Source organism: Leucoraja erinacea, chromosome 25 (genome assembly GCF_028641065.1).
Source record: "Leucoraja erinacea ecotype New England chromosome 25, Leri_hhj_1, whole genome shotgun sequence".
NCBI lineage: Eukaryota > Metazoa > Chordata > Chondrichthyes > Rajiformes > Rajidae > Leucoraja > Leucoraja erinaceus.
The window spans coordinates 20958986-20973970 of NC_073401.1; the positions used below are offsets into that span (position 1 = coordinate 20958986).

The 14985-nt window shown below is 47.6% G+C and overlaps 1 protein-coding gene across 1 annotated transcript in view; it reads left to right on the top strand.

Annotated features, from left to right (window-relative positions):
* The first annotated feature begins 4738 nt into the window (after positions 1-4738).
* Positions 4739-14985, top strand: part of slc5a1 (solute carrier family 5 member 1) — a 37260-nt gene continuing 27013 nt past the window's right edge. Inside the window, exons 1-2 of the mRNA XM_055655993.1 lie at positions 4739-4955; positions 13295-13366. Coding sequence (XP_055511968.1) covers positions 4818-4955; positions 13295-13366 — 210 coding nt within the window. The 5' untranslated portion in view covers positions 4739-4817. The remainder of the gene's footprint in view (positions 4956-13294; positions 13367-14985) is intronic.

The window sequence follows — 14985 nt, forward strand, 5'->3', positions numbered from 1 at the left end:
GGCAATGGAATATTGCTCAGTGGTTGCTGCCTGACAACCCATGTGACACACATTCAATCCTGACCTCAGGCGCTGTTTGTGTGGAGTTTGCATGTTCGCCCTCTGACTGCATGGGATTTCCCCAGGCACCACATTTAGACTCAAAGACTCTTAGAGAGACACAGCATGAAGTGAGCTCTTCAGCCCATCGAGTGGCCACCTACCACCCATTTGCAGTAGTCCCATTGTTTTAGATTAGATTTGAGATACAGCATGGAAACAGGCCCTTCAGCCCATCAAGTCCAATCAATCACTGATCACCCATTCACATTAGTCCTATATTAGCCCACTTTCTCATCACCTATGCAGGGGCGGCATGGTGGCGTAGCGGTATAGTTGCTGCCTTACAGCTCCAGAGACACAGGTTCGATCCCGACCATGTGTGCTCTCTGTACGGAGTTTGTACATTCTCCAGAGACTGTGTAGTTTTCCCTGGGTGCTCCGGTTTCCTCCCACACTCCAAGTGACGTAGAGGTTTGCAGGTTAATTGGCTTCAGCACAGATTATAAATTGACGGTAGTGTGTAGAATAGTGTTAGTGGACGGGGATCCCGGTAGGCACAGTCTCGGTGGGACAAAAGGCCTGTTTCCAAACTGTATCTCGAAAACTAAGGCTACCTGTACACTGGAGGCAAATTACCGAGGCTAATTAACCTAAAACGCACATGTCTTTGGGAAGTGGGAGGAAACCCAAGCAGTCACAGGGAGAACATACAAACTCCACCCAGGTTGCACCCGAGGTCAGGTTTGAACCCACTTCCCTGGTGCTGTGAGGCAGCAGTGGCCAACTAACCTACAAGCCTTTGGGATGTGAGAGGAAACCAAAGCACCTGCGGGAAGCCCACACAGGAAGAAGGAAAAAATACCTCAAGACATCACCCGAGGTCAGGATTGAACCTGGGTCTCTGGCATTGTGAAGGAGCAAGAGAGTACAGAGATCAGGAGTAGAGACACATAAACCACTGAAAGCGGTAAGACAGAACAGTGTTTACATCTTACAGAGTGCCGACAGTGGGGCTCATTCACCGTGAATGGAATGCAGAAGTGGAGCCATGGAGACTTCCAGTGGAAGACAATCAGATGCGAATGAAACACATAACAGCGGAGAAATCTCTTTATCAGAGAGTACTGAGTTTGCAGAAGTGTTATCACTCGGAATGCTAGAAGCAGGGTAGGGCTGGTAAATCATTGGGACACGGGAATGGGGGAACAGATGGGATGGGTACAGGATGAAATGAGATGCTAAAAGAATGAAGGAAGCTGCAGAAAGTGGTGGGCATTGGCCGGTCTATCATGGGTACTGACATCCCCACCACTGAAGTGATCTACAAACAGCGCTTCCTTGAGAAGGCAGCCAGATATCATTAAAGACCCGCACCACCCTGGCCACACTCTCATCTCACTCCTACCATTGGGAGATAGGTACAGGAGCCTGAGAAATATTCATCTTCAGCTTCAGGGCAGCTTCTTCCCTTCAGTCATACAGTTCTTGAACCAGCCTGCACATTCGTAACCGCAATCCTACCTCAGCATCGAACCACTAGGAACTTTGTACTTTGGTTTTCATTGCTCTAAGAACTTTGGTTTTTGCACTCTCATGGTCTTGTTAATGCTTTAGATTATTTGATAAATTATTATATATTTATTGTTGACGTTGCATCGAATGTGTCTATAAAGCTGTAAAACGTGAGATTGTAATTACTCCGTGTCATAGCCGGTGCCAATAACAAATAAATATTATTGACTTTTGACTCTTGATTACAGACAAGTGGAGTAGAAAAGCTGGTCGAGATCTGGGAGTTAATGGTGCGGGGGAATCTGGAGTTGTCATTGTGCAGGGCATAACATTCTTATCTAGATCCAGCTGAGAGGTTCCCTGTTGCTTCTTGTTCAACAGTCCCTCAGAATGGAAGATGACCTTGGTGGCTGATAAATACAAGGTGGGACAGACCCTCCCCTAAACCGCCCACCCACTCAAATACCTCCTGTGGGCGGTTTAGGGAGGATCTGTTCTCTCCAGTGTTTATCTGTGTTCACAGAGAATAGATTCGAGAATCTCCCAGCCTTCTCTGTGTTGAGTCCATGGGCCAGGCATAGTGGTGTCAGTGAAGGTGTTGTACTTTCCCTACTGCCCCCGGAGTTTTGTACTCACCCACTGACCATGCACTGACACAGGGGATGTCTGCAGTTGGATGACTGATGATAGGATGGCTTTCTCTCTGGGGTGGAGTGGCAACTGATGGACACTCTCACTGTTGCTCTGCAGATTATCTGTACCTAGGGTCAAGACAGGCCAGCTGTTGAAGGACCACTGCTGAGGAGAGGCAGCTGGAGCTTGAACCAAACTCTCCACCATTGACACCATCAACACTTCACGTTGCCTTGAAGCCAAAGCAGCCAACATAACCAAGGATCTTCCCCACCCCAGTCGTTCCTCCTTCTCCCTGCTCACTTTGGTCCGAAGGTACAGGTACCACCAGCCTCAGGAACAGCCTCTTCCATTAAGTTTGCACATCTGTTGTGCTGCTGCAAGTAAGAATTGCATTATTTCGGTTCAGGACATATGACAATAAAACACTTTTGACTTAACTCTTGACACTTGTTCTCAGGTTCCTGTATGGTCTTTCTATAAGCTGGGAGACAGTCCATATTCTCCGCCCTACATCATTGTGGACATTTGATGTTTTCTCTGGAACTGGTACAATACAATGTTGAGAAACTATATTCCGCCCTCTGGCTTTCTCTTTGCTCTTTCCTTTGTACATGAGTATGATGATTGTATTTATGTGTAGTATTATCTGATATGGTTGCCTAGCATACAAACAAAAGCTTTTCACTGTACCTTGGTACACGTGACAATAACAAAATCTAAACCCAAACCCAGAGCTCTGTAATTTTCCACAGCTCAGCCCAGTGAGTGCCCTGTATCCTGCCTCATCAGATGGCCATAATAAACTAGTGGGAGAGTCTAGGATCAGAATAAAAGGACGTACCTTCAGAAAGGAAATGAGAAGGAATTTCTTTAGTCAGAGGGTGGCGAATCTGTGGAATTCATTGCCACAGACGGCTGTGGAGGCCAAATCAATGGATATTTTTAAGGCGGAGATTGGCAGATTTTTGATTAGTAAAGGGCCTGTCCCATTTGGCAGATGGCGTGCGAAGATTTTGTACATCACAAAATCCTGCGACACCGCGCGTCCCTGCCTATGACATCGCGCACCATGCGTGCATCACGTGCGTGCCACGATGCGCATGTCGTGTGTCATGAAGCCTAAATGATGTAGCGTAAATTATACGCAAATGACGGCCAAGTGGGACAGGCCCTTAGGGGTGTCGAGGGTTATGGGGAGAAGGCAGGAAATAGCGGCTGAGAGGGAAAGATAGCCCAGCCATGATTAAATGGCGGAGTTGACTTGATGGGCCGAATGGCCTGATTCTGCTCCGAGAACAGAGCTTCCACTGCTTCATAACCAGTGAAGGACATCTTGAAGTGTTGTCCTGCCATCACCCCGCTCCCTGTGAATGTTAAGCTGAGCGGATACTCCACAGTCGGCTTGGAAACGGGCTAAAGTTGGAGGAAGGCTGACCCATTGTCTGCACAACACACCGAATGTACTAAAGACAACAGTTGATGTAAACAGCAAATGTAGCTGACTCTATGTAATAAACTGTATCCCCTTGATTCTAAGATTATTTTCATTAGACATACATTAAGTAGAGGACAGTGACATATGAAGTGGGTGTTTTATTTGATGATCAGGCATGATTGATAGTGGATTGAGTCAATTATTTGTCATGATGTGAAGCTGTAGTTGGTGGAGGAGTCACTAAGGGGATTGGCTGTCGATCGGCTGATGTGAACAGTATTGATGGATTCAACAATATCCATTGGTTCAACCCACATCATCCCATCTTTGACTTTTATTTTTTTGATGAAGCATCACCGTTAATCAATATCTACTTATACTAACAGCACTAAATCAATCAAGACATGAATAAACCAGGGTTCAAGGTGTGATAACACCTCGTATCTTTTTGTTGGGAAGAAGTCTCCATTAACTGGGCAAAGGGTAAATGTAAAGTCTGAGATTTCGGCAGCAGCAGAAGTTTGAGTTTACGCAACTCTGCCAAGCGGGAACATCACACCATGTTTCACAGCAATGTTATCAGGTGAGAAAAGCAAATCGGAGATTGGAGAATAAATGATGCTGATAAATAATTTTGCCCGAGTTGTTAAACTCTGTGACCAACAGGACATTTGCTCTGGGAAGTGGCATGGATTGGAATGGCCCTAAAGGGCTGCGCTGCCTTGCCCCTGGCCAAGTGCCACCCACACTACAGCTGTTAGACCCCCTCACCCCTCCACCTCCTCTCCCTCACCCCAGTTGTTCTGCCCCTCTCCTCTCCATCTGCGCTCCCTGGCCAGCTGTGCTGTACTCTCTCCAGCTGTTCAACCCATAACCCCTCCAGCTGCGCCTCCCTCACATCCAGCTGTGCTGTCCTCCCTCCTCGCCCCACCACACACAGCCTGGATGAAGCGCTTTAGTCTCAGTGCCCAGTGCCCGGGCCCGGGGGCAGCGAGCTGGTGAACGTGGCCGCTCAGCTCCAGCTCCAGCTCCAGCTCGCTCTCTATGGGAATGCGTGGTACAGGTCCGCCCGCTTCCGGGTTTTATCATTAACAGTAAATCGGGAAGACCACACCTGCCGAGGTATAAAGCGCAGCCCTGGAGCCTCCCTCCTCTACCAGGCTCTGGTGGCAGCGAGCACAGCGAAGCGGCCATGGACAGCAGCACCGTCTCTGCATCGCTCAGCACCGGCCCCGTCCCAACACCCGATGGCTCGGTGGTCGTCAACAATCCAGCCGACATCTCGGTCATTGTCATCTACTTCTTGTTGGTCCTGGCTGTGGGCATCTGGGTGAGTCTGGAGCACAACACGACGCACTTTAGCAACGGTTGTTAAACTTTCCTCTATAAAGTTTGTCGAGTTTTCGAGCACGGTCTAAAACTATGTCATGTGGATGGGAAACTTTACCCCAGTCACCCATTGCACGATCAAACTTGTGATTACACTGTTGTCATCCAGCGCGACTAAATGTATTGATTTTGTTCTTGTTTGTCTTCCTGATGCTTGGTCTCCCAGATATACGTGAGCCCAGGACAACTTGTTGGCGGGTATATCTGGGAGACCAAGCATCAGGAAGACAAACAAGAACAAAATCAATACATGTAGTCACGCTGGATGGCAACAGTGTAATCACAAGTTTTGTCTCATTGTTTTAAAAGCTGAAAACTTTTGCAGGCGACTTCTTGAAGGGCAGAGGCGGGTGCATAGCCTGCTGGAGTAGATCCATCCTTTAGGAGTCTCCTCTTCTCTCCTCACCTCCCAGGGCACCTTTTGAAACGGCAGGGTGGAAAATTGACGGCAGTAAATAACAGGAGGCAAGATGAAAGGATTTGTGTTCAATTACACATCAGGTGCAGAATGAGAAGGAAAGAGGGATGGAATAAGGTGGTGGGAAGGGGATGGCAATATAATGTATAACATTTGAGATTTATCAAAGTTCCTGTTGAAATTCAAACCTGATCCATTGGAACATCACCCTTCTTCATTCCCTCTCCTCCAGATCCCTTCTCTTTAAACAAGCCTCTTGTCACCATCTGTAAGAAGGAACTGCAGATGTTGGTTTACACCGAAGATAGACACAAAATTCTGGAGGAACTCTGCGGGTCAGGCAGCATTTCTGGAGGAAAAGAATAGGTGACCTTTCGAGTCTCGACCCAAAACGTCACCTATTCCTTTTCTCCAAAGATGCTGCCTGACCCACTGAGTTGCTCCAGATGTTTGTGTTGCCTGGGTTTCAGCACCTAAGGTACAGAGAAAGTTTGAACTAGATAGGCCTTTATTCTTTGGAGCGCAGAAGGTTAAGGGGGGACCTGACAGAGGTCTTTAAAATTATGAGAGGGATGGACAGAGTTGACGTGGATAAGCTTTTTCCATTGTGAGTTGGGAAGATTCCAGCAAGAGGACATGACTTGAGAATTAAGGGCAAAAGTTTAGGGGTAACACGACGGGGAACTTCTTTACTCAGAGTAGTAGTGGTGTGAAATGAGCTCCCAGTGGAAGTGGTTGAGGCAGGGCACGGTGAGAGGCAAAATGGGCCGCTGGGCTCCCCTCCGGCTAAGTGAGAATCCTGCATTTTCTTAACTAAGATCACAGTGAAAGTTAAGTCATGAGTATTCAATCGTCACCTGTACTGAGAAAGGAACAATGACATTCTTACTAGTTGCAGCTTTACCGACATATTAATACAATCACACAATTAAATGTATACAATAATACAATAAATTATCAGTAGTACCAGGTAACTAGACCATAATAGTGTAAACTGCAGTACCTAGTGCAACCTAAACAAGGGCCATGGTAGGTGTTGCTAAGACAGGGCTGTGGTTACGGTTGTACTGGTTGGTTCAAGACTCTGCTGGTTGATGGGAAGAAGCAGTTCTTGAACCTGGAGGTCACGGTTCTGTACCTTCTTCCTGAGGCTAGCAATGAGCAGTTTACAGCCCAGTAGTATGAATATTGATTTCTCTAATCAGGTAACCCCAGCATTCCCTCTCTCTCTATCCTTCCCCCACCCAAGTCGGATTAGCTTCTTGTCTTCACCTTACAAACAGCTAACAATGGCCTTTATCATCATTACTTTTTTTGCATATCCTTCATTCATTGTTCTTTATCTCTCTACATTAATGTCTATATAATCTGGTTTCCCTTATACCTAAATCCCTAACCAGTCTGAAGAAAGGTCTTCACCCGAAACATCACCCATTCCTTCTCTCCAGAGATGCTGACTGTTACTCCAGCTTTTTGTGTCTACCTTCGGTTTAAACCAGCATCTGCAGTTCCTTCCTACACAGCGAGATGAGAACATGGTCAGGGTGGTGTGGGCCTCCCCCTACCTACCCCTCGAACATGCGAAAAAAAAATGTTCACACAGAGAGTGGTGAATCTGTGGAATTCTCTACCACAGAGGGTGGTTGAGGCCAGTTCATTGGCTATATTTAAGAGTTAGATGTGGCCCTTGTGGCTAAAGGGATCAGGGGGTATGGAGAGAAGGCAGGTACAGGATACTGAGTTGGATGATCAGCCATGATCATATTGAATGGCGATGCAGGCTCGAAGGGCTGAATGGCCTCTACTCCTGCACCTATTGTCTATGTTTCTATAACCCCACAGATAAGCACCAGGCCATTATCTCCAGCACTAACCAGTCAGAAGAAGGGTCCCAACCAAAATATCACCCATCCTCCATGACCTGCTGAGTGACTCCAGCACTTTGTGTCTATCTTTGGTATAAACCAGCATCTGCAGTTCCTTGTTTCAACAATCAGCTTCTTGGTCTTGCTAACGTTAAGAGCCATGGCCTGTGGTACTTTCTCCTCTCCTGCAATACAGCCCAATTATCGTCCGGATCTGGATCCCAGGGCCAACAGCTGTCCATCACCCGAGGTCGGTGTGCGTTCTGCTGCTTGTGCACCTCAGCCCGGCCCCGGCCAACAGTGTAGGAAGGATCTGCAGGTGCTGGTTTATACCAAAGATAGACACAAAGAGCTGGAGTAACTCAGCAGGTCAGACAGCATCCTGGGAAAGGATTAGGTGACGTTTTGGGTCGAGACCCTTCTTCGGTCTGAGAGTCAGGGGAAAGGGAAACGAGAGAAATAGACAGTGGTATCGATAGATATAGAACAAATGAATGAAAGATATGCAAAAGAGTAAAGATGATAAAGGAAACAGGGCATTGTTACTGAAGATGGACACAAAATGCTGGAGTAACACAGCGGGACAGGCAGCATCTCTGAAGAGAAGGAATGGGTGATGTTACAGGTCGAGACCCTTCTTCATTGTTATCTGTGGACTAGGTGAACGATAATAAAGGAAACAGGCCATTGTTACACACATTGTTACAAACAATGGCCTGTTTCCTTTTACCAGAACTTGTCATTCAATGACCCAGACACAGTGTAGATAGAGCAGGTCTGCCTACAGTTCCAGCGGACAGGACACAATGTGCTGGGTGTTCCTCAGTCTGATGTTGCCCTGTCTGGGCTGAACGAGCCTTGTCTTTCCCCACAGCCTTCCCACGACTGCCTTGATGTGAAACTCCACCCTATGTCGAAACCAATCACACCCTACTATAATTCCACAGACGCTGACGTATTGGTCTGTGCCTCGTTAGTTTTAAACGTTTAAAACAATAATTTACCTGGATCTTTTCTATCCTCTGGCACAAGAGCTCTGACCAAAAAAAAAAACTGACAATATGTTATTACCAACAAGCAAGAATAAATTCAAAGTGGTTTGTCCGAAATGAAATCATAGTTATACAGCACAGAAATGTGCTGGCAAAGGTATACAAAAATGCTGGAGAAACTCAGCGGGTGCAGCAGCATCTATGGAGCGAAGGAAATAGGCAACGTTTCGTCCCGAAACGTTGCCTATTTCCTTCGCTCCATAGATGCTGCTGCACCCGCTGAGTTTCTCCAGCATTTTTGTGTACCTTCGATTTTCCAGCATCTGCAGTTCCTTCTTAAAAACAATGTGCTGGCAAAGCTGTCTACCTGAGCTGGTCCAATTTGCATGCATTCGACTTGTGTCCCCTCCCCAACATTTCCTATCCATGTATCTTCTAAATGTCCTAAACATTGTAATTGTGCCTGTCTCTGCCATCCCCTCTTGGAAATGTTGTTCCACATATCCACCCACCCTCTGCGCAAGAAAGTTGGCCCTTGGATTCCCTTTAAATCTATCCCTCCCTAAGCTTGAACCTCTGCCTTTGTTTTACACTCCCCTACCCCCGGGGAAAAGACTGTGACCGCCTCCCATCTTGTCTAATCCCATCATGATTTTATAAACTTCTGTAAGGTCGGCCTCAGCCTCTTATGTTCCAGGAGAACAAACCACAGCATAACCAGTCTGTTCTTGCAACTCTGGGCCGAATTAGGCCATTTGGCCCATCAAGTCTACTTCACCATTCAATCGTGGCTGATCTATCTTTCCCTCTCAACCGCATTCTCCTGCCTTCTCCCCATAACCCTAATGCCCCTGTCCCACTTAGGAAACCTGAACGGAAACCTCTGGAGACTTTGCGCCCCACCCAAGGTTTCCGTGCGGTTCCCGGAGGTTTTTTGTCGTCTCCCTACCTGCTTCCACTACCTGCAACCTCCGGCAACCACCTGCAACCTCCGGCAACCACCTGCAACCTCCGGGAACTGCACGGAAACCTTGGGTGGGGCGCAAAGTCTCCAGAGGTTTCCGTTCAGGTTTCCTAAGTGGGACAGGGGCATTACTAACCATTGGGGTTTGAGAACATCTCTCCAAAGCATTAGGACCAGGCTGCAAATTACAGGCGCAGGAGATGCCCAGCAGTCAGGCAGCATCTGTGGAGCAAGAAACTGACTTTTCAGGTCGATGTGCTTTTGACAAAATTGAAGTATTTTTTATGACCTGAAATATAAATAGTTTCTCTCTCCACAGATGCTGCCTGACCTGTTGAGTGTTTCTAGCATATTTTGGTTTTACATGAGCCATGCCCTCTAATGGCTTGTCTGCTCATATAACCACTAGATCACCATGCCACGTGGATCATAGTGTTGGAAGGAACAGGTTTAACAAGCCACATACATTATCATATGCTTGCATCAGCAGTGTAAACTCGGGCAACTCATTAGCTTTTGAATCACTTATTGAAATATAAACAACAGGGCACCTCGAAGAAACACCATCACAGAAAGATTTAACACCAAGGCACACAAGGAGATAATAGAACAGCTGACTAAAGTTGTAGATTTTAAGGTGCAATCAAAGAGAGAGAAAGCAGCTGGCTATGTATATGTGCCTGGGTGGTGCAGCACATATACAGAGCTTCAGCCTCCTACCTTATGGACCGGGGTGCAATCCTGACCTCCAGTGCTTTCTGTGTAGAGTTTGCCCGTTCTCCCTCTGAGCATGTGAGTTTCCTTCGGGTACTCCGGTTTCCTCCCACATCTCAAAGCCGTGAAGTTGGAAGGTTAATTGCCAACTGCAAGTTGTCCCCAGTGTGTAGGTGAGTGGGAAGAATCTGAGAGGATTTAATGTGTCTGTGAGAGGGAATAGTTGCAGGAAAATAAGTGGGACTGATGAGATTGCCCCAGGAGCTGGTACAGATTTAATGGGCCGAATGTCCTCCTGTGTCAAAAGAAAACGTGAATTCAAATGCACAAACTGTTCTGGGGTGTCTGAACTGAAGTTCTTGGCATTATTGTGTAGGGGCAGCAACAACAGTGTTGTGGGCTGGTGTTTGTCCCTTGATCCAACAGCCCATGGCCTCATTAAATTCCTCCGAGATGTTTTGATATGGGAGGCCCATGTAGAAGGCGAGGTTACTAATATCACTAAGGATATTTTGTATTTATATTAGCTGCTGCACTTTGCCCCTATCGCAGGTGGGCAGCAGGAGAATGGTTGAGTGGGATTGGGCCAGGTAGGATTGCAGGGGGCCCTCCGGAGCTGCCATTGGGAGCTGCTTGAAGTTGGGAATGTGCAGAGAGGTTTCCATCCCACGGAGGATTGAAGGTGAGAGCAGCGGCCATGAAGAAAAGGACAACAAGTACTTTCCACACCAACGATGGCTGGTCTGAGAGCAGAGAGGCTGAGGGTAGATGGCCAGGCCGGGCTGGGCTTGGGATTTTTTTAGTTTAGTTAAAATTAACTAGTTCCGGACTGAGAGTCTGAAGAAGGGTCTCGACCCGAATCATCACCCATTCTCTCCAGAGATGCTGCCTGTCCCTCTGAGTTACTCCAGCATTTTGTGTCTATCTTCACCCATCCATGTGCTTGTCATCAGCTGTTGGGAAGGGAATTCCGGCATTTCAACCCAGCATTGATAAAGTGTGCAATGTATTTCCAAGGTCTGGACAGTGTGTGACATGTGAGGAGGAGCTGAGGGTGGTGACTACTCTCCTTGCCCCACAGATTTTCCGACGGCCTTCTCGACCATCCTTTTGGACTTTATTTAGCTTTGAGATTCCATGGAGTAAGATGGAGGAATAGGAACTTGTTCCAGTGCGTTAGGAAGTCAGTTAATGATTTTACAAGAGAGAAATAAACATGATGAACCTTGCATTAAGAAGTTAGCCATTAGCATTCCCCAGCCCAATTTGGCTGTTCATTAAAAGTTTCGTCACTTTGCAATGGTCCATAGTAATGATGCAATATTAAATCTAACCCCTTATAATTATCACAACACTTCCTCAGGTTTGGATGAATTCAAGGGTTCTTTGCAATTTTTTTCTTAGTTCTCTCCTTGATGTCATGGTGCACACTTGTCAAGAATCATCGGTGGCCGATTGTCCATGTAGTGACCTGGCCCAAGCTGACCCACCAGGACCCTTGCTGCATACATCAGGCAGTGGCACTGGACGGCCATCACCTTCAACCTCCCCCTCCCCCCCGCAGACCCTGAAGCCAGCAGTTCTGCCCTCACAGAGTCTCAACCTTGGGGGATAGAACTTGATGAGACCGGCTGAAGGGCCTGTATCTCTGCTGTGTGACTCCATGGTTACTAGAGGGCATAATTTTAAGGCCAGAGGGTGAGAGTTTAAAGGAGAGGCGCAGGACAAGATTGTTACACGGGGAGTGGTGGGTACCCGCAACGTGCGGCCTGGGTTGGTGGAGGAAGTAGATACATCAGCGGCAGCGTAAGAGGTTTTCATACAGGCACGTGGATATACAGGGAGTAGAGGGACATGGATCACATGCAGTTAAAGAAGATTAGTTTAACTTGGCATCACGTTAGGCACAGATATTGTGGGCCACAGGGGCCTGTTCCTGTGTTGTACTGCTCCATGTTCCAAGTATCTACCTCTGGTTTAACGATGTTCAAAGTTGCTGCTCCCACCCCTCGTCTATCTCCTTCCTCCATTGGGGCTGATTGGAAAGCAGGCTCTTTGGCCATTCATGATTGGCAGTTTAAGAGGTCCTATTTCCCCGTCCCAATCAAACCCAGCATGGAAATTATTTTTCTCAAACTTTTTAAATAACCAAGTTGATTTTCCACAACAACGTCCTGCCTTAGCATCACAAGGGGCTGCATCCCCAGGGTGTTCAGGGGTTAGTGACTGTTGTACAAGAAGGGTGCTTGTGTCTCGGAATCCCAGTCCATTTAGAGATACAGAATGGAAACGGGCCCTTCAGCCCACTGTGTCTACGCCGACTGAGTCTATCACCCGTACACTAGTTCTAAGTGACGTTTGCATACTGCACCATAGGGGCAATTTACAGAAGCCAATTGACCTATAAACCTGTCTTTGGAGTGGGGAGGAAACCGGAGCACCTGGAGAAAACCTAGGTGTTCACAGGCAGAGCGCACAAACTCCGTAAAGACATCACCCGTAGTCAGGATTGAACCAGGTCTCTGGCGCTGTGAGGTAGCGGCTCTTGCGCTGCACACATTTGCCACCACTCTGCACCACTCTGCACCACTCTGCACCACTCTACCTCCAATCCCTGCACCACTCTGCCTCCATTCCCTGCATGTCCGTCTCTAACTCTGCACTCCAACAGTGTGAATGCGACAGAATTTGGTCACCCTCCCCATGCATCGCCAAGCAGTTGCAACGAGTTGCAGGTCAGCAGAAATGTTGGGGGAGATTGGGGAGGTCGCCATGATAGATGGATGGAGCGGGTGAGCGGATGGACCCTGGCAACAAGACATAGGGTCTGTATTGTTAGTGGCAGCAAAGAGGACAAGAGTGGGGTTGGGGGTTGCTGGGCAGGAGATCAGAGGACCAGGGGAGTTTGAGGAATGGGAGTGACTTGTGGGGGTGCAGGGTTGGTGAAGGCTGGTTTCACATTTGCCCACACAGCTCCCTCCCACGTTGAACTGCAGGGGCTAGTCCGGAGACACGGCCAACCACAGGAATACCCTGGAACGTTTTTAATCAAAAACAATTTATTAAATTCTTTACAATAATAGGTACAGTATGAAATAAATCAAAACTAAACCCACCACCACACTACAAGTCAAACAGATTTTCTTCAATACTAAATATACTTTTATACAACTAACCCTGGACAGTGTAGTCCAGGATGTCAAACCACTGAAGTTTCCTCAATGTTAAATCAATGCTCAAATGTTGTGTAAAAAAAAAACCATGAAGTGATGTAACTTGTGGACAAGAGCGCTCGACACTAAGTCACACGTGTTCCTGCTTCAACAGGCGATGGTGCAGAGTAATCGAGGCACAGTTGGAGGCTTCTTCCTTGCGGGCAGGAGCATGAGTTGGTGGCCGGTAAGTAGACCTCGACTGAAAGCCTTACAGGCTTGTGACGGCAGAGGGGTGTGTGATCACCGTGGGAGGGAGGAAGGGAGGCTTTGAACCCACTGTCAGAGTGAGAGAGTGTTATCATCGAGAGGGAGAGGCCGTAATATTACCAGGGGGAGTGAGAGGAATGATACCTTGGAATGATGGCGTTACAAGAAGCAGAAGGAGTGGTGTTAGAGGACAGAGGAGGGTCGGCTGTGGATCTCGCGATGACAACAGTTTTGATGGATCAGCAATCTTCTCATTAATTCAGCCAATGTCATCAGATTGTGAAGATGTCGTTTTACACGAAGCTTCACCATTAATTAATACTTGCGCATATGTTTTGTAAACAACACAATCAATAAATACATAAACGTGATAGGCCTGTGATAAGGCCTTGCATCATTTGTGGAGAAGGACTTTCAATTAACTGGGCATAGGTCCAATGTAAACTCTGAGATTTCAACAACAGCAAAAGTTTGAGTTTACGCAACACTGCAAAGTGGGAACATCGCACTATGTTTCACAGCAACGTTATCAGATGCAAACCAGAAATACCAACATCAGAGGTGGTGACTAAATCCATGGTCAAGGAGCTGAAGCCTGAGGGGACCGTGGAGAGGAAGGGCATCACGGTGGCGCAGCAGTAGAGTTGCCGCCTCACAGCGCCAGAGACCCAGGTTCGATCCTGACCACGGGTGCTGTCTGTAGGGAGTTTGTATAATCTCCCCGTGACCTGTGTGGGTTCTTTTCCGTGTGGTCCAGTTTCCACCCATATTCCAAAGACGTACAGGTTTGTGGGTTAATTGGCTTCGGTAAAATTGTCCGTTGTCGCTAGTGTGCCTAGGATAGTGTTAGTGTTCAGGGATCACTGGTGGGCCTGTATTGCGTGTTGTATCGCTGAACTAAATGACCTCCCCCACTGGCTGGCATAGCTGCTGCCTCACAGCGTCAGAGACCTGGGTTTGATCCTAATCTCGGGTGCTGTCTGGGTGCAGTTTACACCTTCTCCCTGTGACTGCGTGGGTTTCTTCCAGGTGTTTCAACCTGATTATTGGCCTCTCTAACCTTCCCCTAGTGTGTCGGGAATGGATGACAATGTGGGACAACTTAGAACTGGTGTACACGGTTGATTGATGGTTGGCGAATGGGCAGAATGGACTCAATGGGCTGAAGGGCCTGTCTTCGCACCATCGGCTGTGTTTGCACCATTCGCACAAGTCTGAAAAGAGGCTCAGTTAGGATAGAAAACGTATTCTCCCCACCGCAGGGGAAGCTCAAACTGGAGTGCTCGGGTTCAAGATGCCAGGGAGTTCAAAGCGGATCTGCAGAGAAAGGTTTTCACACAGAGGATGGTGAATATCTGGAACTAGCAGCCAGGGGAGGCAGTAGAAGCAGATCCAATGACAAAATGTCAAAGGTGTTTGGACAGGTCCATGGATCGGGAAGGTGTACAAGTTTAGGAGCATAATGTGGGCAAATGAGATTAGTGTAGAATAGCATCAAGGTCAGCATGGACGAGATGGGCTGAAGAACCAACTTCTGAGCCCAACAACTCGATGACTCTATGTAAGTGGGCCTGGGTGCAAGGTGGGGTCTCAGTG